A 27,812-nucleotide genomic window follows, 5' to 3' on the forward strand; every position below is an offset into this window, starting at 1 on the left:
TAAATAGAAATCGTCATTTAGCTAAGGTATTATGACCAAGTTATTTAAGTAGAAGTCATCATTTAACTAAGGTATCACTATTAAGTAATCCAACTGTCAAGTCATCTAAACCAAGAATCACTGTTTAACCAAACTACCATAAATAAGGGTTTACTTTTGTCATCTAAATCAAAGGTCACCCTTTAAGTAGGGTACCATGAATACAAAATCGAATCCATCAAGTCACTAAAAAGCTATATTGATCTAATCACACTTTTGAAAAGTCATTCTTTAGTCAACCTATCATGAGTAAGGGATCTAATCCATCAAATAATCTCATAGTTTAACTAAGTTATCACGAGTAAGAAATCAAACATACATAATCCAAAAATAATCATTCGAATAAAGATCCAATTCATCAAATCATCTAAATAAAAAATCATCTTTAAATGAAACTACCCTAAACACAACATAGAGTCTATTAACACCAAAAAAAAAAAACAAAAAAAAAACACCATATTTTTTTTAATTGATGAAAGCTGATCTACAAAATATAACCAAAAACTATGCTTGATTCACTCACACTCGAAGAAAAAATTAAATGAGAAAATTCAAATAAAATTAGGCAGTTTCAAAGTACATAGATGACATTCTAGAGGGCGCATGTAGTGATTTAAGCAAAAGTGCCATAGGTAGTGGGGGGAATATCATAATGGTGTAGTGTGTAGATTTAGAGTGGTCTTTTCACCCAATAAACAACTACACAATTTCCCAAAAATATCACCGCGCCGCGTGCTTAACAAATTTACTAACCAAAGTTAGCGGCGTTTTAGCGTAACTTGCACTGCTCTTTTCTAACCATTAATCTTTCGTTTCAAATAAAGCCAAATATTTGAGATTGCTAAAGATAGCCAATAACTTGTATAAAAAACCCACCTTATTTAGCGGACCAATAATTAGGTTGAGCTCACCTGCTCTGGTAAATTAATAAAATTTGAGTGTAAAGCCAGATACTCCGTCGGACCGGAGAAGAAAAAACCAAAAAAATCCCGGATCTTTTGAAATTACGGGAAAACCAAAGGAAGAGAGAGTTGGTTCATATTTTAGAAACAAAAAAAGAAATGGTTTTGTATGGGGAAGGGTTTGTTAAAGAAAGGGGTAAATCAAAAGCGACATCAATGGCCTGGTTTTTCGCAGATTTAAATGAGAAAGTGAGTTGATGGCTTGCTGATGTGAGTTTGGGTTTTTGCTTTTCCACCATTGCTGTGAGTCTTTTCAAAGGCCGTATGATTTGTAAGGTTTGGGCTTTGAACGGAGAAAATTTGAGTCCGTGAAACATATTCGGTTGGTATTGGACAAAAGGCAGGCTTATAAAATAACAAGAGGACCCACAGTGGGGGCGCCATTGACGACTACAGTGGTGTGCACACAGGCCTCTGATGTGACCGCGACAATGGAAACGATATGCTCCGCCACAGACACGGCAGGTACGTTCACTTTTGCGGAAGCGGCAGGAACAGGAGAAGCCGCTGCTGTCCATGTGACCGCAAACCCGAGTGAGGCGGAGGCGATGCAAATGCAGCTGTGTCGCCATCCCGCTGTTTATCCAGAGGCGCTTGCAAAGCACGCAGAGGTCATTGCAGACAGAGATTTGTTCATGTCCACTCTCAAGAGCTTTCATGCCGCTCTGGGGACCAAATTATCGTGAGTACATAAATATGTCTATCTGCTTTCGCAGAATGTTATTTTCCTTTTGACTTTGAGCCATATTGACTCTGACCATGGTTCTTTTCTTTCCATTCTTTGTGTGAGATTTTCTGGCACTTAATCGCTAATATTAGCAGCTAAATATGCGATGACTTGGATTAGAGACATGGCCGTTAAGGCTTTTGTAGAGGAGGCTCAACCGACCACCTCTATTAGAGAAGTAAGACTGGTGCAATGTGTTCGCAGCTCTCGTATTCTTTTTGAAATTTTCTCTCTCCCCTCATAGACCTTTACATTGAGCGTGGTTTTTGAAGATTAAAAATCACTTTGGCACAAGTGCGCCGTAAAATAGTGGTGCCTCTTAGTGTGGCCGACACTGGAAGTGCCTTTACCGTTGCCTATGGCACATAGGTTAAGTGCTTATTAGATTTTTTTCTCTTTTACCCCACAACGGGCGCCCATTTTTTTAGATCTAAGTAAATTTTAACTTATGCCGTGATTGCCTGTGCGTTGATCAAATATTTGGACTCTTGAGAATTTGTCATGCACTGATTCTACAACATGAATAAACTAGAAGCGAGGGTGACCTGATTTGTGACTGTTGGCTGTATTGAACTTTCGTTGGAGAGTACAGTTCTTGTTATTCATGGTGGTTTTATGAATTTAAATAAAGTCCTATGGACAAAACACACCTTTTCCCAAAGCCTTGCTGGAACGCCTGCTTATAAGGATGACTTTCAGATGATCCTAGTAGTGGAGGGTTTAAAGACTATGGAACTCGTGAGAGGAATTTTAGGATTTTGTTTACCAAATTGCAGATATTTGAACTTCCAATATATATATTTTACACATATCTTCTAGTAGTTATAGGTGCATATTCCAGAAACAGTGTAACGGAGCAGATATTTTAGTTTTCATTGGGGTCACTTTGCCGTGAAGCTTTCTGAAGCTCTTTATGGAGGATATGCAAATAAAATTCTAGTAGGCCACTATGTTACTTTGTAGAAATATAAGAAATTTAGTCAAGATGAAATCTTGACAATTTTAAAAGGTTGGAAATATTTTTGATGTGGTGAGGCACTTGAATGGTCTAAAATATTTTTCAAATATTGTACCATGTGCTGAATAATATGCTTATATAACTGAAAAGGTTTGAAGTAACATTTAACAATTAGCTATCTTCACTCGAGTGGTGAATAAATTAGTGCTTCCATTCAGAAAATGTTTTTTGGAAAAATGAAAAGGAAACACAATGTTCTTGTCTATTTAGAAACAATAATCTACTTGTTCTATACAATTAATGCACGTGATTAAACACACTCTAATCCGACTAAATACAGTTTGTAATTTTGAAAGGATCAAAGGTTATTTGTGGGTTTGATGATATGACATCGGCATCCATTTGGGTAAGCCCATTTTATACCAACATCAAATTCTGTTCATTAAACTTGAGTGGCATCTTGACCATGCTTTTTTTTTCTGCATACGCAGGTGTTATCTTATTTTTAACATGGGATCAGATATTTGAAGCATTCGTTACATGTTTTATGAGTCTATATGGGCCAGTGTTCAATGTGCCACTCATAAACTGGTGTGGGGAATGGTAAATTAGTGTTTTTCTAATTTTTAATGTGCACTGCTGAATTTGCATTTTCAGTTCTTTTTTATTATGTTAAACCATTGTGGGATGGTTAGATTAGTCAGTCTGTAATTTGTACATAGCCTCCATCAATATGTGCTTTCACCTATTTTAAACCAACAAAATCATGGGATGGTGGTGAATTATAACAACTGAAAAACTGATCCTTTTTAACCAGAACAATTGCAACATTGACACAGATTTGATTAGTGCTCATGCATATAGGAATTTTGTAAATTTACAGATTAAAACTGATGCAGAGGTGTCCAAGTTTTAAAATGCTTGAAGGCTTTTGACAGTGGTTCTGCAGTTGTGTCCTGCCCTATTACAAATGAGTGCATTAAAGGAAAATGGAAGATGTGTGGCTATCAGAAGCAATCCAGTTTAATCTCTCAAAATAAAATTGTAACCATATTAAGTAGCAACGTTTACCAATTGATTTGATGGAAACAGGTAGGCCTGTTCTTGGATTTGGCTTTTGATCTTCTGCCAAACTTTTTGAAATCTATGGTTCAACCCTGGAAAATTGGTTTTTAACTTTTTATTCTTATGTCCATTTCTCGCATACTAAAATTTTGAGAATAAAAAATTCTACATTTCTGGCTTGGGAAAGACAAAAATGTATTGACTGCATTTAGCCTACACCTTGTGACCTATAATTTTTATCCATATAAATTTTAGAGGCCTGAATAATTCTTATCTCTTGGAGTTACTTATTCCTTTGGTATACCACCTTCTTATGCTTATTTTATTTTTATTTTCTTTCCAGTTTCCCTTAGTCATATTATTAGAATGTGAACTCCATCTTCTTGGGGCTCATGGATCTTATTTAGTAATATTGTTTCTGGATGAATGCTTTTGACTTGAAGTTGTAAACCGGTGTGGTCACATGGGGGACCTCTTCCTTGTTAGAAACATTGAACAACACCCTAGTGGTGTTCGAATCTTGATGGCAAGGACAACTACACCACAACTTAACCATCACACAATTTTAACAATTAATAATTATGAATATATTTGAACTTCCAATATATATATTGTTTTTATTTATTGATTATGAATTAATAATTTTAACAATTGTTACGGTTTTGGAGTATTTTTATAATGTTGATAGCTTTGATTAACTGAATTATATTTTTGGATTTGTTGTACCCAATCTACAAGTTGATTGTGTTACATAATTGTTTTCAGTATTTAATAATTAATTCATACGCGTTTTGAAGTTGAAGTTAGGAGTACTCATTTCTAGTCTTGTGGCAAGGTCATCATGTCAAAGTCCAAAAATTTCGTATTGTCAAACCTTGTAGTTTGTCAATTTTAATTTTATTATTAATTAATAACTTTAGCAGTTTTTGACATCTTCTGTTCATAGTTTAGAGTTTGCTATTGTTAGGTTGTCTATCGAGTCTTGTGAAAGAGATGGGCACCGGAAGATAAATTGTAATATTTCAACCATTAGCTGAACTGTAGTCACATGTTAGAATTAGCGGATGTCATAATTTTATTAAAGCTTGCACATCACACAAGTAGCCATAGTTAGAGATGAAATCTAGTCAATTTATTCTGTTTATTTTCATGCATAGTCTTGTAAACATTGTAAATAAGCGCTGTTTGCACTTAGATTTATTAATGTTAGTTCACATGCTTGCATATTGTTGAAATTGCTACTGAATGTTATTTTCAATCTATAATTTGTTATTTATTCAATGGGATTTAGTACACCTTTGCTTCTAAATTACTATTGAATGTTTTATCTTACATGTTAATGTACCTTTGAGTTAAATATCACTTAATAGTTACTAAAAGCTTTGTATTGTATTAATTGTAGAGTTGGCCTCTTGTAGCTTTGAATGCAATGACTGTTTAGATTATGAAGTTTCGTATCGTTTAATCCCTATGTGTACATGCATTGTGTAGTCTTTGTTTTTAATTGAATAGAGTAAGCGTGTAGTCATAGTATTTGTTTTAAGCCAAAAAGCATGAAAATTCTTTGCATGGTGTTGAAAGAGAGTCTTAGACTTTTACCGTAGGCAAAACCAAAATGATATACATCTACATTTTATCTATCATGAACATGAGCTAGCCCAAAATTCATTGTGAAGATTGTAAATTGTAAGTACATATTGTCCAATTTTAGACTACTTTTTAATTTATAGGGAGCTTCCTTTCTAATTCAAAGAGTGGTTTTATCACACATCTATTTTGTTTTGTGTTGCATTGTGAAATAAAATGACAAGAAGGTTCAAAAGCTACTTTAACAAATGGTCATCATTCATTAGCTCTTGTGTTTGGGGAGCTGCTTATACTTTCTAGGGCATGGTTTACTAGTTCAAGATTCTTTTGAAGATGATTGTGATGCTTAGATTATGCACATTTAGTTAAAACTTCAGTTGATGAGTATACGTACAACTATGTGGCAAGAGGATTTGTTCTTTGATTGGCTAATTTGATGAGGAAATTCTTACCTCTTTGGGAAGGGGGGTTGGTAGTTTGGGTGAATTGGCCTTCTTTCATAGTGTTTCCTATGTGATGGTACCAACTTTTCTTTCTTGTGGGAGGTGTGTTCTTATGGTTGGTGTATTTGATGCAAAATTTGATGATTGTGAACTTTTATGGAAGGCTCAAGAGAGGCTTACCTTCAATTTTATGTAGAGAAGTGGACAATTTCCCAATCTTAATCTTGTTGGGTTGTATGGAGTTTCTTATTGTGGTATATTTTTGGAATAGGCCCTTCTTATTTGGGTTGATGTACCTTGTATATTTATGTTGAGACTAGTGCCTTATTGAGGTGGGCTATCCTCACGCCGTGTTTGAATTGTGTATATTTAGAGGCAATTCCCCTCATCATTTAATCTAATTAATTTCGACTTAGTTTCTCATATTATAATGTGGTTTACACCTTTTGGTGGCTTTCAACACCTCTACATGTTAACATTCACTCATTTTGTTTTTTGGAGTTTATGTTTTGTTTGATATGGTTTTGTGTGTATAATTTGACACGTGGCTTATGATCTTGTTGATCAACATTTTATAATCTTCGTTTTCGGTTTCTTTGGTAGTTGCAGTGGTTTTACAACATAAATGGGAGTAGGGAAATAGTTCGTTTTGTAGTTTTTGTAGTCATTGAGAAATTTTAGTTTGAGAATGTTATGTATCGTTCTTTATTAACATGTAATGATACCTCTTTACTAATTATATTTAAACGTACATGACATATCATGTGGCCCCCTTGGTAATGTATATTTTATCATTCCCTGTCATTCATTATCATATATATTATTACATTTATTATTATCTTTGTTTTGCTTGTCCTTTGTTTTTCTTTCAACCAGTTTAGAGGATGTCACCTAAAAATTATGAACATCCCCATCTTTATTGGAAACCCCAAATCAATCTTGGTCATGTTATAGTCACTTGCTTTGGCCTGACTAGGTTCCTTCGGACTTGAAGGATGTGCTATCTCCACAAATAGATTTCTTGTGGCACTGTCCTCCTTCAGCTTAGAGGTGATTTTTAATTTCTTGGGCTTTGGAGTTCTCTTCAACAACTATCCAACCATGTCTATGCTTGGCACGCTGACTTGTTTAGTTTCCCTCTTTTTAGAAAGAGCGTTCTCTAACCAAGAGGGAGAAAAGGAAGGATAAATTTCAGCTCTTGCATCTAATTGAGAGTTTGGAGAAAATTGTAGAGATCTTCTGAAAGGTGGAGTCTTGGTAACACTTGGCACAAAGGGAAAAGGAGAAACAGGGTTTACCTTTGACAAAGACTTCTCTAGAATCTTTGTTGTGTAGAACTAGGATGAATAGATTCATTTGGATTGATTCGCAACAATCATCAACAATTTCCTTATTTTCAACTTCTTGTCCCTTTCCCTTTGGTGGACTTGTTGTGACGTTTTCTCACATCGCCCCATTGCAAATGGGGACCCCCACTTTTTTCTGCTTTGTAGGATAGTGGTAGAGTCTTTAGCTATTAGCCTTTGTGTTGAGGAGGTGTAGTTTCTCAGGTGTCTAGGAGGAAATCAAGTCAGGTCTCTCTCTCTTGATTAAGTGAAGTTAGTTAGCTGTCAAAGCTTAGGAAATGAATGATTATATGATGATCATTCCATTTGATCATCATCATTGGCTTGTGAGATGTGAGATGAGGTGTCTTGGGCAAAATTTGATGAAGTATAGGAAAATTTCCTTTGCTAGTGGAAAAGTTCGAAGTCACTTCCTTTGCTCTTCAATGGCATTGATAGTGACTTCCTTTGCTCTTCCAAGGCATTGACATTGACTTCCTTTGCTCTTCAATGGCACCGAAGTCACTTCCTTTTCTCTTTCAAGGCATTGACAGTCACTTCTTTTGACCTCATTAAAGCCCCAATCAACATAGAAAACCTTTTGATCAAGGATGAGCATTTGATGTCTTGTAGCATCACTTCTCTTGCATTTGAGTGACTAGGGTTAATGTATAGCTATCAATCCAATTGATCAAAGCCTATGGTGGCAAAAGATTGAATGGAAGGTGTCAAGTAAGGTCAATTTGAACAAGATAGGCGAGGAGGTTTGAAAGGTGAATCCCTTGGATGAAATTTCACTAAGTATTAAAATTTTTCTTTGCCATCCAAGAGGTCTGATCGCACTTTATGGAGAAGCAAGTCGCATGGGCAAAATTTGGCTAAAGTATTGAAAATTTCCTTTGCCCTCTTGGAATAGCGACCTCACTTTCTTTGCCCTCTTAGAGGCCCGAAATGACTTACTTTGCCTTCCAAGAAGTCCGAAAATGTCTTTGCTCTTCATGAATTACGATTTAGTGCCTTTGTCAAGCAATGATTTTGATCTTTCAACCAACGACATGGCCTAGAAAACATTTTTCTCAAAATCCAAGAGGTCTGATATAGATGCAAGGACTTCGTTTGGAGGTGAGTTGATGAACTTAGACATATGGAGAACAAAAACTTTAAGAAATTTTTGTGCCTCACCTTGAATGCAACCTCACCTTTGCTCATTAACATGGCATAAATTAGTGAAAGGACTGAATTAATGAAGAAGTTGACGGGAACAAGCTGGAGATGGCGATTTTAAATGACTTCCATTGCTCCCTTAAAACTCCGACCACACTTCCTTTGCCACCCTAAAACCCCGACCCGACTTCCTTTGACCCTCCAAAAACCCGATCTCATTTCCTTTGCCCATGCAAAAGTCCGGCATCACTTCCTTTGCCCATGCGAAACCCCGACCTGCCTTCCTTTTCTCATCAAAAGGTCCAATTTCCACTCTATGATCTCACCAAGCAGCAGGAGGAATAAGTATTATTAGTGCCAATAGTTCAAATTTAATAGAAAGTGTTAAAATCACCAAGTCGGCCCTATAAGAAATAATTTTTTTTTGTGCAAAACTCTATCAAGTCGGCTTAAATGATGAAAGGACACACCCCATGCTTGATGTCTATACATATCAATTCAAAATATTCATTTGAATCACCATTTTAAAGCGAATTACTTCCCTAAAGGAGCAGAGCAATGATTTGAACTCCACAAGTGCAGCGAATTTGATCAAGAATAAGAGAGATTCATCCATTAATCTTCAGCATCAGCGAACCTTGTCTACAATCAGCATCAGCAAGGAAAGCTTTCCGGACAGCGAGTTCAACCTCAACATCAGCAATCAGGTCTTGGAGGATGATAGCACAATAAAATCAGGGGTGATGTGTAGGCGATCAGACCTAAAAGAGAGTAAACTCAGGCCTGAGGATGTGAATTGTAGCAAACATAACCAACATCATGCATTTTAGTCTTTAAGTGATCATTTCCAGATTTTAGGAGGATCTTGAGAAGTTAACCTCACAATTTAAATGGTGTAATTTCGAATGCCTTTCATTCCACAATCGTTAGAGATTGATTTTTGTTTTCTTCTCTCATAGGTGTGATTGCAAGGGAATACAAAGGAAGCATAAGGATGAAGGAGAAACAACAAAGACATGTTCTACACGCTCAAGGCAAGGAATTTTCTACATTCCAAGGCAAGTCAACACTATCACAACTTCAAGGAAGGCAAATTCAGGACATTCAAGAAGGAGGATGCAAGAAGTTTCAAAGGATAACAAGAGGAATCTAAGCTCAAAACAAAGGATTTCACAACCACTCCAAGGTATTCAAGTCAAAGACAAGGAATTTCAAGATCAAACATCATCAAAGAGGTGAAGAGGAACCAAGGATTCCACAACATGAGGTCGAAGATCATGAATAAGGAAAGATCAAATATCATCATCACATTGAGCTAATGGAATAATGTTGAGTATCAAGAGATATTGCTCAATACTCATTCATGATAATGAATTAAGTCTACAAGTGCAAGTTGAGGTGGCATCCTAGTCACCATTCCATCAATCAAAAGGTTCCACATCAGCATGTCCAGATGCGATGCACTTGATTCACCTATGGGGACACAAACTCCAATGTACCTACCCCCATTTTCTATTGGTTCATATTCAGTATTGAACCTAAATGTAAATTTCTCATTGGCTAGAGGGAGTTGTTGTAACAAACCCTAATTAGGGTTTCCATCTTGTAATCTCGGGCCTCGGCCATTGATTGTGAATCAATATGAGCCATTCATTGTAAAGGGAGCACTATAAAAGGCTTCTCTCCCATTTGTAAAGGTTAATAGGAGGTTAATAGTCTAGAAATTGTTAATAGTTCAACCATAGTGAATAGTTGATAGATGTTAGATAGCAAGTAGATAGAATAGATTAGGAGAAGACGAAATTGTTGCTAAGGCTTGTAAATGGATATACTCTTTTCATTGAAGATACGGTGAAATGTATTATTTCAACAAGCTACATGGTTTCTACTTCTCATTTGCTTTCATGTTGATTAGTTGAATGATAAAATGTTGTGTATGATCCATGGTGAAACTCATAATCCATATCACTAGCAGTTTGCTGATTGCCTTGTGTGGTCAACTGGAATACTTGAATGAGCTTAAGTTCAATTGTTATTCAATCATTGATTTGCATTCAATTAGTGGTGTCTATGCTTGATAATGATTTGAAAATCATCTAATTTCCGTAGAAGATCACATTAAGCTTTGTGGAGTTGTTGCTTTGCATGTCAAAGCAAGGCTTAGTAGAGTTTCACTAAAAGTCATCCATCATCCTTACATTCTTAGGAATAGCTTAGTACCTCTCAACCCTCAACTTTTGCATTTTCTTTATCAAACCATTGGAAGTAGTAATAAGAAGAAGAGTTTTTATTGCATATCATCCGAAAACATTCCTTGAAAGTCCATTTCTTAAGAAGTACGTAAGGCCCCTTGAATTAACAACAATCGCATCAACCATTGAGCTTATCCATGAGTCATGATTTGATAGTAGAAACCTTGGAGTTGTCTCATTTGATCGCGAAGCATAGCATTTGAGAGACTTTATTCAAGAGAGGATAAAATACTTTTGGCATTTTATTTTGTGTTTGATTGTGCCTAAAAAACACATCAACATGACCATCACCACAAGTTTTCTTTGGTTCTTTTCTCTTCTCGGAAGGCTTTTCATCATCTCCACCTCCTCTTGGTGCAACTACTTGTCGTGTAGAAGACAACACTGTACTTGACGAAGCCCCTGTTTGATTGGGATTACTCTGTTTTGCCACATTTTGCCCTCCTTTTGGCCATACCTTTGAAGTTTCAACATTCTTCTTGGCAAGCCATTCTCGAGTCCTTCTTAAGACTACAACAACCTTCATCTCAATATCAATCGGCTCTCTAAGATCCTAATCTATAGGAACAATAGGTTGCGTTTGGATGTGGTTGGTATAAATTGGATCTATCACATCTGACTCATCCTCAATAACAGAAATATCTCGATTCAATTTGAAATCAACAATTTGCGTAAGTGTGAGTCTCATCCAACTTATTCTTTTCACTTGATAATCATCCACACAGTCAGCCCAAAAATCTTCAAGTTGTGGGATGTGATGGAAGGTGGGGCCTAATTGCAAAATGTTCTTCACAAAATTCTTACTATCAAAAGGAAACCTCATCTCATAAGTTTGGATAGTAAATTTAACTACATCTCCCTCTCTAGGTTGAGGGCATTAGACTGGGACTTACATGAGTAGAATCCAAGACCAAATGGGAACTAGATACTTGCTTTTTTTTTTCTCTCCGCACACCTCTTGTTGACCTTTGGAGCAACAACACACTTAACTCCTATGGGCTAGGTGCTGTGAACCCTTTCTTTGTAATGGTCAAGGCTTGGTCAAGGCTGTGATCAAATTTTTTCAATATGGGCTTTTTGCCATGTTGAACAAAAGGTTGTTGTAGTACCAAGAATTCAAACAAGTTGTGTTTGCTTCATCATGTTTCTTCTTGTTCCAATCTGCACCTTCAAGTGGAGGCTGCAAATCTGGTGTATTTTGTGAAACAAAAATTGCTTGCGACTCCATTTGGTTGAAGTTTGGTGGAGTGGATGTGCTGCAAGTTTGTGGACCATGAAAAGAGTCAACAATTATGGTATTTGTTTTTAGTTCTAATTCTTGCACCATGCTGGAATTCATCATTTTTCTTGTGTTTGAGTGCCTTTATCTTTTCTAATTTGTTTTGGTTTGTCAAAGCAAGGGCCACATCTATTACCCATACAACCATCAATGCAACGATTAGACACAATTTGATGTCTTGACCAACAATCCATGTAGGGTGGTATTTGAGACAATTGATGCCTCTCATTTTCAACCACAATAGTTGCAAATGACTAATTCCATGGTCGGTCTTGGTATGCTATGCTTCCAAGCCGCATCATCGTTTCCAATGCTTCAGCTTTCACTTCCGATTCTTGATGCCATTGGATGCAAAGTGCAAACCTTGACATTAAAACCTAGGATACCAGGTACGCCCAGAAACGGTCTCGTACTTATAGTGGGTGCATCTCAATGTGGGTACACCCAAGGGTATTCTCACATACGACAAATTGCTAAGTTTTAAAATTTACAACGATCACCTTCTATGGATTGGCATGATTGGAATTTTTACATAGGAGATCAAGGGGGGTAGATATAGTTATAATATTGAAGGAGCTATCATGTTTGGAAGAAGCATATAGATGTCTTAATATCTTTGGTTTTGTATATATAGGACGCCCTGGGTTCCTAGCTTCATTTTAATAGCTTTGGTTGTGTATACACGCACCCACACCGTACCCAAACATATCACGCCCAAGGAAAAAAATTCCATACTGGTGTACTTGTACCCCGTACTCCTATCAGTATTGGCAACTTAGATAAAAAAAAATAAAAATACACAACATAGCCTTGAAAAAATTAATAAAACACAATTCAGAAATGCAAAACTAAGTTAGTGGAGGTTAATTTGAATGCAAGTAAAACATGAATGTACATGTAAAAGACAACATTTCCAAGTGCGTGGAAAAAATAAAAAAATGTAAAACAAGTTTGAAAAAACTCAAAAAAAGAAAAAATAGGGAAAAAATTATACTTGAAAAAAAAAATCATTGTAAATCTCTGAACTGTCATTTCCAGAACTGCCTAAAATAGCCATAGGAAGAACTCAACAGCAAGTGATTGTTGTGTGAGTGAGAATTGAGGGTATGGACAACTTAAAGAAAGAAAAGGATTTTTTTTTTTTTTTTTGTGCATTCCGACATGTAGGCTGCATTGTAGAGGTGGGGCAGAATTGCAGATTTGCAGTCAGCAAGAACTCATAGAGATATGCTGTGAGTAAGTGGACAAATTACTCCATCCACTCTATAGCTCATGAGTGTCACAGGTTAAGAATGTTTCTGGTCCATGCTGTGAATTATGTTGATCAATATGGTGCCCTAGTGTTATAATTTTTGCAGAACCAAGTGCAAGAGATGAATAATGTGATAATTTATAGATAGTTGATCCTGAAATTAATGACAAAGGCTTCTTGCAATTTTGTGGAAAAGCTTACTGAATTTGTTTAATAGTTTCGTTATAAATTCTTTTGACTTGGAGAGTTCTCGAGAAAAACTCAGCAAAATTCTACATCTTAGAACACACTTAAATTTTTGAAAAAAAACATAAATTTTATGCAAAAAATAGCTACAAAATGTATCAAATGAGTTTTGTGGGGGTTTGGAGGTGGGACCCCTCATGAGGGTCTAGGGGGAGTGCCCCCCATGGGGGTTTAGGGGCAGTGTCCCTCACCAAGGTCTAGTAGTAGTGCCGTGGGGTTGAGGGCTAGCGTCCCCTTGCAGGTTTTGAGGGCAGCATCCCTGGTTCGTTTCTTGTTGCGATATGAGGCAGGGTTAAGTTGTGGAGCCACTGCCACTAAGCCTAAATGAAGACCTTAAAAACCACACAAATCTTCATGGTGCACACAATTTTCATAATTTTTAGAAGGCAAAAAGCAATTCTTATAAAGTCAAAATAATAGAGTTTTTGTAGTGTCTAACCTACCTTTTTTCTCTAAATTTTGACATGTTGTTGATGCCGCAAGTTTAAAGGAAGAACTTGCCGATTTTTTGGCGAGTCTCGGTGAGTAGTAGCCAAAAACTCGGTCAGTGAATAAATCTCACCAAAACTTGCGGAGCATAAAAAAAGGCAAGTGCTGGACAACTGGCTGAGTATGTAAACTGTGTGTCATATGGCTGCTTATAATGGAAATAATAGTGGTGTAAAGGTGAAGATGAAGATGCATGCATGAAGCATTTGCAGGAGATAGAGAGGATGTGGTTGTGGTTGCAAATTTTAAATGTGGAAGAAATTACTCAGAAATTAGTAGAAGTAATTCGGAATTCAAATTTTACTAGATAATCCAATTGAAATTATATAGCTGCTGTGATGAAATTAACCATGTAGACGCAGAGTGTGGATTCAAAACACATTGAAGAAAGACAGAGGGAGGGACACACACAATGGAGAATAGTAGAGGACATGGCAGATTTCATCATCATGAAGGCGCTTTTATGCAGCAATGAAACCTAAGATAGCAGAGTGTCATTTTATGTCTGCACCTGAAGACTCAGCAGCTCCATGATTGATTTAAGTTCACAATTTCAGGAGCAGTACAGAATATGAATGTAGGAGAAGTTATTTTCTATGCTTGTGATCTATTTGTAATCTGTATCAAGCAATAGCTCTTGGAAACACTTGTATTCATGACAATTCAGAATGTTTGTATGTAGCTGGGTTAATAAATCAAAGTTTTCTATAGCCTACTTAGATAGCAAATGAGAAATGCTGCTTCTTCTGGTTTGTGCCTAAACTTTAGGGTCCCAGTGGCCTTAAAGGGCTGTAACGGCTGTTTAGTATATATATTTATCTCCAAATTTTGTTTCTTTTCTATAGGTCATCTTTCTATAAGTGATTTTTCATTAATATAATTTGTGAGACATGTTGTTTTGGTAGAGGTTTATTCTTTTGATTCTCATTTCAAGTTTTGTTATGGATTGCTCAATTTAAATTTGTTCTGTTTGTTAGTTTGGAGTGCGTCCCCTTTGGTAGACTCTAGTAGATGTCTTTTTGTTGTACTTTTTGTTCTATTGAGTTGTATGTTGTTTATGGGTTGATTTAATTAAGAATTCTTTTGCATGCCTGATGGTAGAGTGTGTGGAGGAGGATTGTATATTTGTCGTTTCTGATTGTGGTTGATTTTAGGAGGGATGGGAAAAAGGGGTCACCTTTTCATGATAAGGTGTTTTGCTGATTAGTAGTGCCTTTATTTTGTTGGCTGTGACAGTTCTAGTTTGTAGTGCCATACGATCCTTACTTTTTTTTTGAAGTGTTGCTTTTTGATGCTAATCGTGTTTGCTAAGTTAGATAAAGGCTTTATATATGGATACAATACTTTTCACATGCTTGTGAAGGGACTGAGATATATGATATCAAATTGACAAAATAGAAAAGATTTACCAAAATGGCCAATCTGGTATTTTTAAAATTTAAATATCAATATGTCAGATTTTGGGATGGAGGGATTTTAATGTACTTCACAATTTTAGATTATTACTTATGAAAAATTACTTTTCACCTTTGCTGATGTTTTCGCATTTGTTAAGGAAGGGTTGACACAAGTCACGCAACTTTTCTATTAATTCCTCAAGGAATTGCAGATATCTAGGAGAGGATTCCTTTGATAAATGATTATGAAAATACTGTCTTATTAAATACTCGTGGTCATGATTTTCCTAAATTTCCATATGTCAAGTAGACATCTTAATGGTATTTTGAAAATTGGACAATTTGCAATGGCACTTTGTTTTTTAGATACAGTAAAATTACTTTAATCTTTTCATAGTTTAATTGAACGTGGCTGTAGCATATATATCCACAAAGCTTTCAGGATGTCCTTTCTAATTGTTTAACTTACATTACTGTATATTGCCTTGAGTGCCATATTATTATATCATTTTGTATATCATATGTAGTTTCATGCTAATTTATGCTGGAAGGAGATTCAGTTTTCACTCTAGGTGAATTATTTTTCTCTCATCAGCCTCCTAATCCAATTTTTAGTTTTGTCGTGATATTAAGATTATTTTGTTTATCTTTGTCTGCAATTGAGAATCCTAAGTCACAAGTTATTGGCAAGCCTGCATTTTTGTGCAAGTAGATTAAGTGGAAGAGTTTCTAGCTGATCTAGCTTTTGACAATTGTCAAACCCAAAGAGTCGTTCAAGCTGATCTAGCTCAACGATTCTGAAATTTCAAGAGAAGTATTAGTTAATCAGGGACTCTCTATCAGGCTAGCTGATCTTGAGGGGATTAGTTAGGAATATGACAGCTGATTAATCTTGTGATGATATAATGTGCATAATCTCAGTTACTTATTTCTATAGTGTGAGGATAGAAATTCTGTGATATAATGTCAATGATATTAATAATACAAGCTGCTGGTTCATCTCATGGCCATATATTATCAACTATTGCCCTCGCTTGTTGATATTGATACCAGTGACACAATGGCTCAAAAAGAGAAAATGACGAGGAATGGAAAGTATATTCTCCTTTGATTATGTTATTTGATCAGTTTAAAGCAATCGATACAGACAATTACATTATACAACTGTCCCAATTGATCGAATCCATTCTCATTTCATATATAATGACTCAATTTATGTTTAGAAAAATGGGACAAGGCTTAATGTCCACCTTGAGTAACAGGGCACATTTATGATTTAACATCTCAACATAAGATATCGTTACCATCTTACTGAGATGATACTGGTAATTTAATACTAACCTATGGAAGCCGGCTGTGTATGGTTCACATTTGTATGGAGGGTTTTATGACTGTTTTTTTTGACTTAGATTGTTGATTGATTGATCTAAATTCATGGGTTATTGGTGTGATGATTTCTAAATTGTCACGTTATAAGGTTATAAACTACTGCACAAAGCTAGCAACTGGTTCCTTTAATCCAAAATTTTAATTTTATTTGTAGAAAATAGCATATGAATGCAAAATCATCTGCTTTTATAAGTTCAAATATCAGGTAACAGGTTGCTGATGTGGTGCTTACAGATCTCATTTGTGTTATAAACACCCTATAACTTTGATTGCCATTTCTTTCAAAATGTTGAAACTTGTTAGTCTATTGTTTTTGTCTATCATTGTCAGCTCTCTAGTTCACACATTTTTTTTCATTACACTATTTATTAGTTGATTCTTGGGTTTGGCATGGTAAAATAGATTTTGTTTCTGAATATGTAGAATTCCAAAGATTGGAGGCAAGGATTTGGATCTTCATTTTTTGTACAAAGAAGTAACTTCTCGTGGGGGCCTGCAAATTGTAAGTTTGATATTTTCTTCATTCAAATTCGAAATATTTTCTTTTCTATTATTGGATTTTGAATATTGCCATGCAACATTGATTTAATCTTTTTTGAAAAGCTTCTTAGAAAACTGAATTTTCTTTTTTTTTGATTTTTTATGTTCTCATTGCTTTGATGTGGACATTTAATATATCAATTGTCAATTTCAAGATTTTACATTGTTATATTTAGGAAGGAACACTTGGTTTGGAAAATCTACTATATGTTTGTTGGTAGTTTAGCTATTTTACTTTGATTCATTACATGTTTGTATTTATCCAGGACATTAATGTTGTAGGCACTCATACTTTTTGAATTGATGAGTCTGGGATGCATATTAGAGGGAGAGAGAGAGTAACAGTCTTTTCATAATAATGTGGCTTGGTGACAACCTACAATACAGCATGTCCATGACAATCTTTTTGAGCTAACATTTTATCATCATAACTTGCACACGATAAAAATAGGGGTGAAACTTATTCAATAACATGCTAAAGCTATACACTCAGTCAATTTACTTGGATTACCTAGTTGCTAATACAAGTTGTTTTTTCATTCATGTCAAAATCATCCCATACAAAACATTTGTACCAAGGAACAACCAACAAAATTTTGGGAAACACATTAATACGATTTACTTGATTCATTATTTCTAAGGAAAGTGCCCCCAACATTTTTTGAGGTGTCCTTGTTTCAGGAATGTTTTGGGGATAGGTGATGCCTAGTGGATGTCCTTGGGCCACCCTAATAAAGAAAACTGATCTCACATACCAACAAACCCCACATCCCAACTCGTCTAAATGAGGAGGAAATAAAATGAAACTTAGTTTGTTTTTGTATCATCATATTGTAGTTGAAAATGAATGCAGCCTTTGAGAATTTTGTTGTAACTTGTATACCATTTTTAAGATTACATGCGCATTGACAATGAATTATGAAAGCAATTAAGTTTTTACATTTGCTAATTTATTATACTGTAATTTATATGAATGCTTTATCAATGTTATCATATGAATATTTGAAATCCCCCTATATATTTTAAATTTTTCCTTTTTTAATATTTAGCGCCCCCCTTTGCTGTTTCATGCCATCCCAAAAAATGGCCTGAAAAAAACACATCCTTGTCTTGGAAACTTGGGATAACATGGATGCAAATTTATTTGAAAATTGATTTTATTGGAGTAACTATTTTTTGATATCTTATTTGGAAATGAAGTCATGGTGGAAGGTGCTCAAGTAAGTGTTAAACTGCATGTAATTTTGACTTTCATCATTCATGTCATGTGATCAAGTCCAAGTCCACTTTGAATAATGTGTTATATTATTTGATAATTTGTTATGGATTCAATTGTGAAGTTTTGAGTCAATTGTCTTTCACCCATATTTCATGAGTGGTAGTTACCAACAAACCATCACTCATTACCATGAATGCTCTAGTCATCGCTTCTCATATGGGTGAGCACATGCATTTTCTACTATCTTCCATTCTTTATTAGGTCTGATCATGAGTAGGACAAATGTCTTGACTTGAGCAATTATTCATCAACACTTCTTCATGTTGATTAGTGGCAACTTTGTGGGAGCCACTTTGGTGTCAAGTACATTTTGTTGTCTAGTTTGACGATGACACTCTAAGGTCTAGCCCCACAGATGTCATGCTGCTTGTACATATAGAGTTGCTCTTTTAGAACGTTACAAACATCAAGTGGTGCCATGTCACAAGGCACCTCATTTTTGAAGGGTTTGATAGAAGAGGACAAATGATATTTTTGACCAACACAAATGTGACCATCTTGATTCACCCAATTGATGGTATATGGATGTAATTGAGGCACCTCATTTTGAAGGGTTTGATAGTAAAGGACAAATGGTGTTTTCAATTAACACAAACGTGTCTCTTGACTCACACATTCGATGGTATAAGGATGCAGGTAAGGTGTTGTTTTGCAAGTTCAATCTCTTGATTGTCTTGACAATGATTGAGAGTTCTTTTGACTTCTACCATCCATCATGAAATGTAAATTTCCTCCTCATTTTTCCACATTTGAATGAAATAGGTGTTTTTTATCTATATCCTTTGGTAGCAAGGCCTTTATAAATGTGATGGTGATATTTGGTTCCACATCAATGATGTACTCTACTTAACTTTGCTTGAGCAGACTTATAGGTAACGATATATAATCTAATTCTTGCTCTTGTGATTCTACCAAGAGGGACTTGTTGGTGTGATAGTGCTTCTAATCATGCTATATGTTCCTACAAGTTTTGCACCATGTGTGTGTCTCTTGGAGGCATCTTTGCTTTGTTTCTTGACTACCAACTTGTTATTGTCTCCCTTTGGTTTGGTAGTTGTGAAAGAGCCTTTTTTATTGCTAAGCTTGAATCTCATTGACCTTTACTGCATAAAGGTATGCAGTGCCCAAGGTTTTAATGTTTTGAAATGCCATTTATGTTTCTAATGAAGGCCATTGTTTTACTTGAGGACCTGATGCTTCTTAGATACTTTCTTGTCGAGTTTTTTGGACAACACATAAAACGTGCTGGTTGAATCTTGTAGTGATTGTTCCTTCATTTGGTGCAATAGTCACCACTAGATATATTTTCCTTAACAAAATTTGAAGGAATTTTTTTTTTTAATGTTTTTCACTAAATCACCCTAAGTAGGATTAACTTTCATCATTTCATCAAAGTGGAGTTTCCTTGATTCCTCCTTGGTTAGTGTGCTAGCCTCCTAATGCTTTTAATTATGAGGTTTGGCTTTGAGGTGGGCAATTGTGATTTGCCTTAAATTTAAAGAATTATTTAAAGAGAATTTTTGAATTGGGTAATCCATTCATCATTAATATGTCTATCATGGCTTGTGAGGTGCTTGAGGGTTTTTATAACACTCGTGTAGATTGACTCATCATCTTTGCCCATTGTCTTTTTAGCACACCTTGATTATCTTTGCCAATTGTCTTTTTAGATTCAACAACTTGTTCTTTTTGTATATATATGCAATCACTTGGCCTTTTGGGGAGGTTGGCTGGTGGATCTCGTCTTAAAACTAAGCTCTTGATTTTTGACCACTTTTGATGGTACATATATGAGTGGATAGGCTTTGATATCATAGCTTTGAATTAAGATGTTAATATGGGGGACAATACACTAGTTGCTTAACTATATATAATTTAGATAGCAATTTGACAATCACTAGATAAAACAAATTGACAGTTTGAATACTTGAACAAACACGAGTTTTACTGTCTAGTTAAGTTGTGAGTATATACAAAATGGGCAAACAATGTAGGAGAAATGTATGCTTTCTACTTTGCTTATATGGTACAAATCTATCTATTATATGACTTTTTGTTTAAAAAGCTAATAAAAAATAGTTAATTAGGGTTCTTAGTGAAAACAAAAGAGTCACCAAACTTGGTTGTGAATTGTGTCCCTATAAGTTAAAAACAATAAGAGAAGAGAGCTTATAAAAAAGCTCAAAATGTTTGTTGGAGATACTTATTTTGGTATCCACATTTGTTGGGGGCATAACACAATTTCAAAACTGTCATTTACGTGAGATTTATGTGAATCAATTTTTTGGAATGGTTATAACTTCTAGTGGATGGTGAATTACATTTAAACAACATTATCATAGGCCAGTTAACCCAATAGTTCTTACCAAGAGCTTAAATAGGGCAGTGTATATTGGTGCAAAAAGTGTATTCAATTCAATGTTTTCTTGGGGTAAGATGATGTGGAACAAGCTTTCTTAGGAAATAGAAACATGCAAAGCTTCATTTGTGAAAGGTGGACCAAGAAGTTTTCAAATCAGACTTGATACATTAAGGTGCAAATGTATCATTATGAAGAATAAAGTTCAGTTCCTTGATGAGTTGGTGAAGAGCAAAACTACTTCACCATTTTTGTTCAATAGAGTTGAGAAGTAAAGATGTGATTATAAACAATTGGAAGAATAGCATTTAATTACTTGAATAGGAAACACTGAATTTTGATTAATAAAGAAGGAAAATGTTGAAGGGCTCTTTTATAGCTAGAGAAGATTCAATTGTACATGTTGATGGATGTCATTCCCCGCCTGGGTCTAGGGACGACCTAGGGTTCAAGGGGATCTTTAATTAATTTAAATTAAAACATTTTCTGGCCAACCCTCCTGCTTCTAGTGCCCATGTGGGCAAGGAAAAACAAAATAACTAATAAAAATGATAATAATAATAAGTTGGCCGATCTAGTTGGAAGGGTTGCCTCTTTTGGTGAAAAGGCACTCTTGAAGAGTATAAAAGAAAGGCTATTATAATTCATTTGGGCATGAATTCAATGGAAAAACAACTCCTATTTAAGAGCAGATTCGCAGCAGACTTATAAGCAGATTTGAAAGAAGATATATGAGCAGATCATGGGAATTGAGATACAGCAGTCCATTCAAAAGAAACACCATCGGTCAGACTCAGAAGAACAGACCTTAGTCAGAATTATGTTAGCATCACAGGCAGATTGTTCAATAAGCAACCACAGTAAGCTTAGGCAATCAGAAATCTGGATTCTGATTCTTATATCAGAAGCATAGTTAATCACATGTTATAAAAGAGCCAATTCAGGCACAGCGCTTTTATATTTGGAAGTTCAAAAACATATAATTGTATCGATCGTTAAGGTAGTGAAACACTGTAATCACAGTAAATTTTGCATACATACATATATCAACAGACCACATGTTCATTGGACTTAATATTTGATTTCTCTTGGAAACAATACAGTGAAGTTTACAACAGATTCAAAGATTATATTTTTGCCTAGTAAAGAATCCAACATTCATATAAGACCCACTGATTAAATCTTGGCTGAAGTCATTATACACTTCCAATCAAGTCCATATGAAGCATAAGCGTAATTGTCTCATCAAACTGTAAAGATAGGGGAAATCTTACAAGGGACATTACAATGGATGTATTCAAAATGAGGTCATTGTCTCTATAAATGTTGGAAATAGCTATAACTAAATTAGTTGACTTGGTTAAGCAAGAGTAGGTTCAAGCAAGGAATCTTATGGAGATAGGGGGAGATGGTTAGAAGGTTCAATTGTTTGATGATTTGAAGCTCACAATGGGCCAATACATTTTGCACTGATATTTTTTCACTATTCCTATGGATGGATTGCATATGGTGCTTGTTTAGGCTCAGCTAGAAGTTTGGGAATTATTAGGATTAATGTGTAAAATGGGCTCATCAATGTTTTGGTAAAAGAAGAATAATTTAAAGAAGTATTTAACATTGTAAGGTATTAGTTATTACTCATCAAATTAATCATTAGCATAAGAAGCATGAAGAAGAGGAAACTTAAAAAGAACACAAGAAAGAATAGGATGATGAATTTGAAGATCATCAAACAGTGCAATAATAAGAAGAGAGTGTTAAAATAGATCTGAACAAGCACAAAGAAGAATTCAAATAAAAATAACAAGGAAGCATCAAAAGATGAAAATGCGGAAGAAAAACAAGAGTACAAGGACTTGGGACATTGTAAATGAAGATCACATCATTCTCTTAATAAGAGCTAGAAGAGTCAAAGGTGAAAGGAACGACAAAGAAAAAGTGAAGAAGGTTACAATATAGACACTTAATTCACTATGAGAAGCAACAATTGTGGAGGCATACCCTAGAGTATTAGAAGAGCAATGTCCATGGCTATACATGTACACAATGAAAAATAATATCAATGTGGTCAACATACTAAGAGAAATAATAACTAAAACTATTTCTATCATGAATGGGATAGCAACCATATTCAAGTTTGTAATTTAGAGAAGTACATTACTGGCATGGGTTCATAAGTTCTATAACCTATCAATATTTTATATGGATGGATAGATTATAGAGCACAACTTCAAGTGAATAGAAAATTAGGGATGGCTTTTTAATTGGTCTATACCTACGTTTCAATGGGGAAACATGTTGAGCTGGGTGGATGTCTTACATCTAGGGCTATGGTAATCTGATGCAAATGGGGTTATGGAATTGCAAGTGTATGGCATGCATAATTCATTTTCAGATAGGATAAAGCCTATATAATTGCTTATCAATTGCCCCAAGTGTAAAAGGTCTACCCTACCACTCTACTAGTGAATAAGTAGTTATATATATAGAGAGAAAGTATATCTATCTTTGTTAACCATAATGGGTCTTGAACTACGATTCACTTCTTTTTAGAAGAAATTAAAATAAAATAATGATTGGAGATATCTTTTAGTGATCCTATGTTAAGGAATTATTAATGTATAAAGTTGAAACCTATCTTACAACTATATCTACTTTTACTTTTAGTATATTGAAAATTGGAACAAATTAGCTCACCATAAATGATGCTGCATTTCTGATTATAACTGTAACAAATATCTGTAATAGTTTGATTTTTAACATAATATTTAGTAGCGTTTATATCTTGCTTAAAATTCAAACAATTGGGATGTAAAATTTTTGTCTAACCATCAGAACTATCCATATGTGCTCTTCAAGGATCTCTAACAACCACCCTTCATGAGAAGGCATGGTCTGTACCATCTGAATATTAGGTTAAAATTAATTTTTTTAAACAATGCAAATTTAGCTTGTTTGACATTTTTGATATATTTTAGATTACTAGCCCTGACCATCTACACAAGAAATTATCTTGTTGGATCATATTTCAAAATAAATACTATTTAATTTTGCTTTTTAATTGAAAAATTAAAGTATATTACTTGTTTAAAAATATGGATTCTTTATTTGTGAAATATGTGAGAACATGTTACCGAAAACTCATAAAAGGGTTGAAATTAAATATTATTAATAATGACAATGATGACTTTAAACATCCTTTAAACATTAATGGTCTATATCTCCATTGAATATGAATGATCCAAATATATGTTGTGTTCTATGTTTAACTTCCCACACTGATAATTTCACTATTTGGTAGATTATATGCTATTTTGTTGTTAGCTCCTTTCACGTTCCTTTAAATTATTGCTGTTTTAGTAGCCCTTCTCATTCTGCGTATTTATCACCTAATCCTTTTCTTGTCTACGAATATCTAACTTAAGAGGGCAACACGAATTAAGAAATGGGGCCATTCTTATTCTCCATATATCATCCGATACTTCTTGTGTATGGAATATCTAAAATAAAAACACAATGGAGGAAATAAGATAATATCATACATAATATAAGAGTGAAATTAGATAATTCTTTATAGCATCATTTTTATAAATAAATTTGACTGATTCTTGAAGTCAGTGGAAAAACATATCTAAAACTTGACAAATGAAAAAGTAATTAAAAGTAGTGAATTTTAGTATAAGTTAGTCTATTGCTTTTTGTATCAAATCAACTTCTAATATATACAAAACTAATCAATTAGATGTACCATACACAATGCACATGCATACACCAAGAAGTACAAGAGTGATACCATATGGTGAAAATGCAAGAAAGATAATTAGAGTACAATGGCCTGATTAATTGTTTAGAGTTATGGTGTTACCAGCTAAAACCAATTGTATAGTGTTGTTAATTGGACTTTTTAGTATATTGGACTTTTTAGTATAATGCTCTAGATTGATTGCAATAATGTAATATGTATAAGATCTTGATTCTACAAGGTGAAAGGGATAAAGTATGAGAGTAATGGCCATTTGCAGAGGGAGAAGCAAGTTTTGCTTTGAAGAATTGAAGTTTAAGAAGAATTGAAGTTTAATACTTGGAAGTTGGAATTATAGATGCTTTCCCATATTGAAATTGGAAAAGCCATTGCAATCTTGTGTGAATGGTTGTAATTTGTGCAATACTTTCAAAGATGCCAACAATTTGAAATTGTCAAAGTATTTTTATTGTAGGAGTATGCAATTAAAACTTGAAGTATTAAGTAAGAATTAAAAGAACATTAAATTTAATTTTCCAAACTTAACCACAAACCTTGTGGAGTTAATTTGGTACTAATGAAATTTATTCATTTATATAATACATTTTATTGGTGAGGAAGTTGCTAATTTGATGAATGAGTTAGTTAATGGAAAAGATATGAGAGGGTAATTATGGATTTTTAAAATTTAAAATGGATAATTTGTTCACATTAATTAATTTATAAAATAAGTCTTTACGTAAACTATTAATAATAAAGGATAATGATAATAATTAATAATGAATAATTAATATTAATGGATAATTAATGATATTGGATAATTAATGTGATAATAATGATAATATTTGAAGTAACATTGTTTCAAAGAAAAAGAAAGTAGCTAAGAAAAGAAGAATAAAATGAGATGAAGAAAGTGATGATAAGCCTTACTTGGGTAGAAGAAGCAGTTGGGAAATTAGTTAGTGGAATGATTGGTGCCTCCTTAAGAGGTATCTATGTATAAATTTCATGGGTGAACTCTTGAAAGAAGAGATGTGAGGAAAATGTCAGATGGAATTTGGAAATTGATGGACGAAAAAGTAGAAGATAAAGATGGAGGAAAATTAAAAAATGGATGCAAGAAACATGATTATGGATGACATAATGATGGATTTAGGATGGTTAATTATGCTGACTTTGAGTTTAACAACTTTATTTGATAGAGCAATGGATATTATGCACCAAAGTATTTAAGACCAAGGTGGTGCTATATTCAATGCATGGACTGTCTCAAAAATCAAAGGTCACTTTGCAAGCATATGCCATTGGACATCATGTTATGGAAGACCATGATGATGTTGTGGTGATATTCTGCAAGGACTAGGACAAATGTAGATTGATAAAAAATACACAAGCAAGCATGCACGACAATACAAAGACAGACATGATCTTGCCCCTAGTCAAGCTGAAAACTGATTGGTTGATTGATAGATGATGATGATGATGATAATGACGACGACGACGATGTGAGAAGGATACATTTTGAAAACAATTTGAGGATTGTGTTGTTAACTATGAGATCATGAGGATTGGGAATGACACATCCTGATAACAATAATGTGGCTCAAATGGATCAAGGTTTGTTTAAGGCTGGGAACTAAATCAAGGGATGTTTTAGATGATGCAATATATTGCATAGCAAGATTGTATATATTGGTATTATTGCATTGGATAGATTTCTTTTGAGATTGGTTGGCTTGTGGAGGGGTGTTTGGATAAGTGGATTTTTTTAGGTACAGGCCAGGTTTTAATAGCCCTTGCCTTGGCAGGTACTTACTACTTCTGCACTCTCTTTGGAAGAAGTTTTCTAATATTTCCTGTATTCATCCAATCAAATCATTTTGCTTTTTGTTTTCTCTGAAATTTAAATTTTCTTGATATTTAAAGTTTGATTAAAACATAACAATAAGATGATTTTTCTGGATTATAATAAAGTTTTTAAATTTCAACTACTAACTAGGACGAGATTTGTGGTGATAGTAGGTGTAGTACAAATGGAGGGATATTTAAATAAATTTAAAAAATTTCAAATTTCAAACTCCTCACAAAGTCGATCATTACAAGGAGAGTAGGTGTCATACCAAGGGAGGATATCTGGATAACCTATGTGATTGTGTAATGTCTATATTGAATAAAACCGATATCTTCTTGTGGAAATATCTCATTTTTCGATGGAAGATGTCAAATCTAACGTCGGTCTTGCAGTGCTAGCCACCCATACAGTAACATTTAGCTTGATTGGTATGCTAGCCACATCTGTGCATATACTAAGAACTCCATCTAACTAGCGGGGTAAGCTGACAAAGCCACCTCTCAATCCATTCCAGAGTAAGCTGATCCGTATTATATGAACTCCATTTACCTAAATTAATGCTTATTTTACAAATTTTTGAACATAATTTAAAGAAAACTACCAATGAAAATAAATATAGGACATAGCTGAGCCACCTTTGCAAATATTGAAGTGACTGACTACAATTTACTGCAATTTGCACATAGATCTTTATTTACAATTTCTTATGAATGATCACTTATACCATCTCTAATTTTTCATTATGTTTGACAATTTTAAGCAACATTTGCAAGAAATTACCCTCTAAAATAGGCCTTCGACAATGTAGAGCCCATTTTCTTACCAGCTTAACATATAAGACCATATTCAAAAATCGTCAACAAAGATGTTACATGTTTCTACTAAATTGACAAATGCTATGCACATATGATCTCAATGTCTTATGATCTCTATGCTCAATGAAGTTTTTACTCGAACTTTGCACAAGAATTACAATCTTTAACCATAAACTTAGAAAATGAGGTTATAGTTTTGTTGACATCTAAAAATGACTGCATTTCTCATCATGACATCCCTAGCATTATTCTTCTATCCATATTAATTAAATAATTTTTAATCATTTAATTCAGCTATTTTAAATTTGTGATGTCTCCATTTAGGATTTACCTCCATGTAGTCCCGAGGCAACAATTTTAATTTAAAATGAGAGTTTTTATATATTAATAAACATAATTTTATCAGAAGGGAATACATTTCATTATAATATTGACTTAATATTTAAAGAATAGTTAAGAGGATAGGACTTATCTTAATAGATTCCTCCAGCTTGCGCTGATCATAAATATGGTAATATCTCTCGTCAAAATCTGATCATACATGTGGCTGTCTTCACCAACCTTTGCTCTATAGTATTGTATCGTATATTCTTCCCTTCACAACATTAACATTCTTCATATATTCTGATATAAATCTGAATTACATTTCAT

The 27,812-nt window shown here is 34.3% G+C and overlaps 1 protein-coding gene across 1 annotated transcript in view; it reads left to right on the forward strand.

The window, feature by feature from the left end:
* Nucleotides 1–979: 979 nt before the first annotated feature.
* The window catches only part of LOC131079471 (high mobility group B protein 9), a 50,234-nt gene continuing 23,401 nt past the window's right edge, over nucleotides 980–27,812 (forward strand). Inside the window, exons 1-2 of the mRNA XM_058017437.2 lie at nucleotides 980–1,683; nucleotides 16,998–17,076. Of these exons, the coding sequence (XP_057873420.1) occupies nucleotides 1,433–1,683; nucleotides 16,998–17,076 (330 nt within the window). The 5' untranslated portion in view covers nucleotides 980–1,432. The remainder of the gene's footprint in view (nucleotides 1,684–16,997; nucleotides 17,077–27,812) is intronic.

Source organism: Cryptomeria japonica, chromosome 8 (genome assembly GCF_030272615.1).
Source record: "Cryptomeria japonica chromosome 8, Sugi_1.0, whole genome shotgun sequence".
Lineage (NCBI taxonomy): Eukaryota > Viridiplantae > Streptophyta > Pinopsida > Cupressales > Cupressaceae > Cryptomeria > Cryptomeria japonica.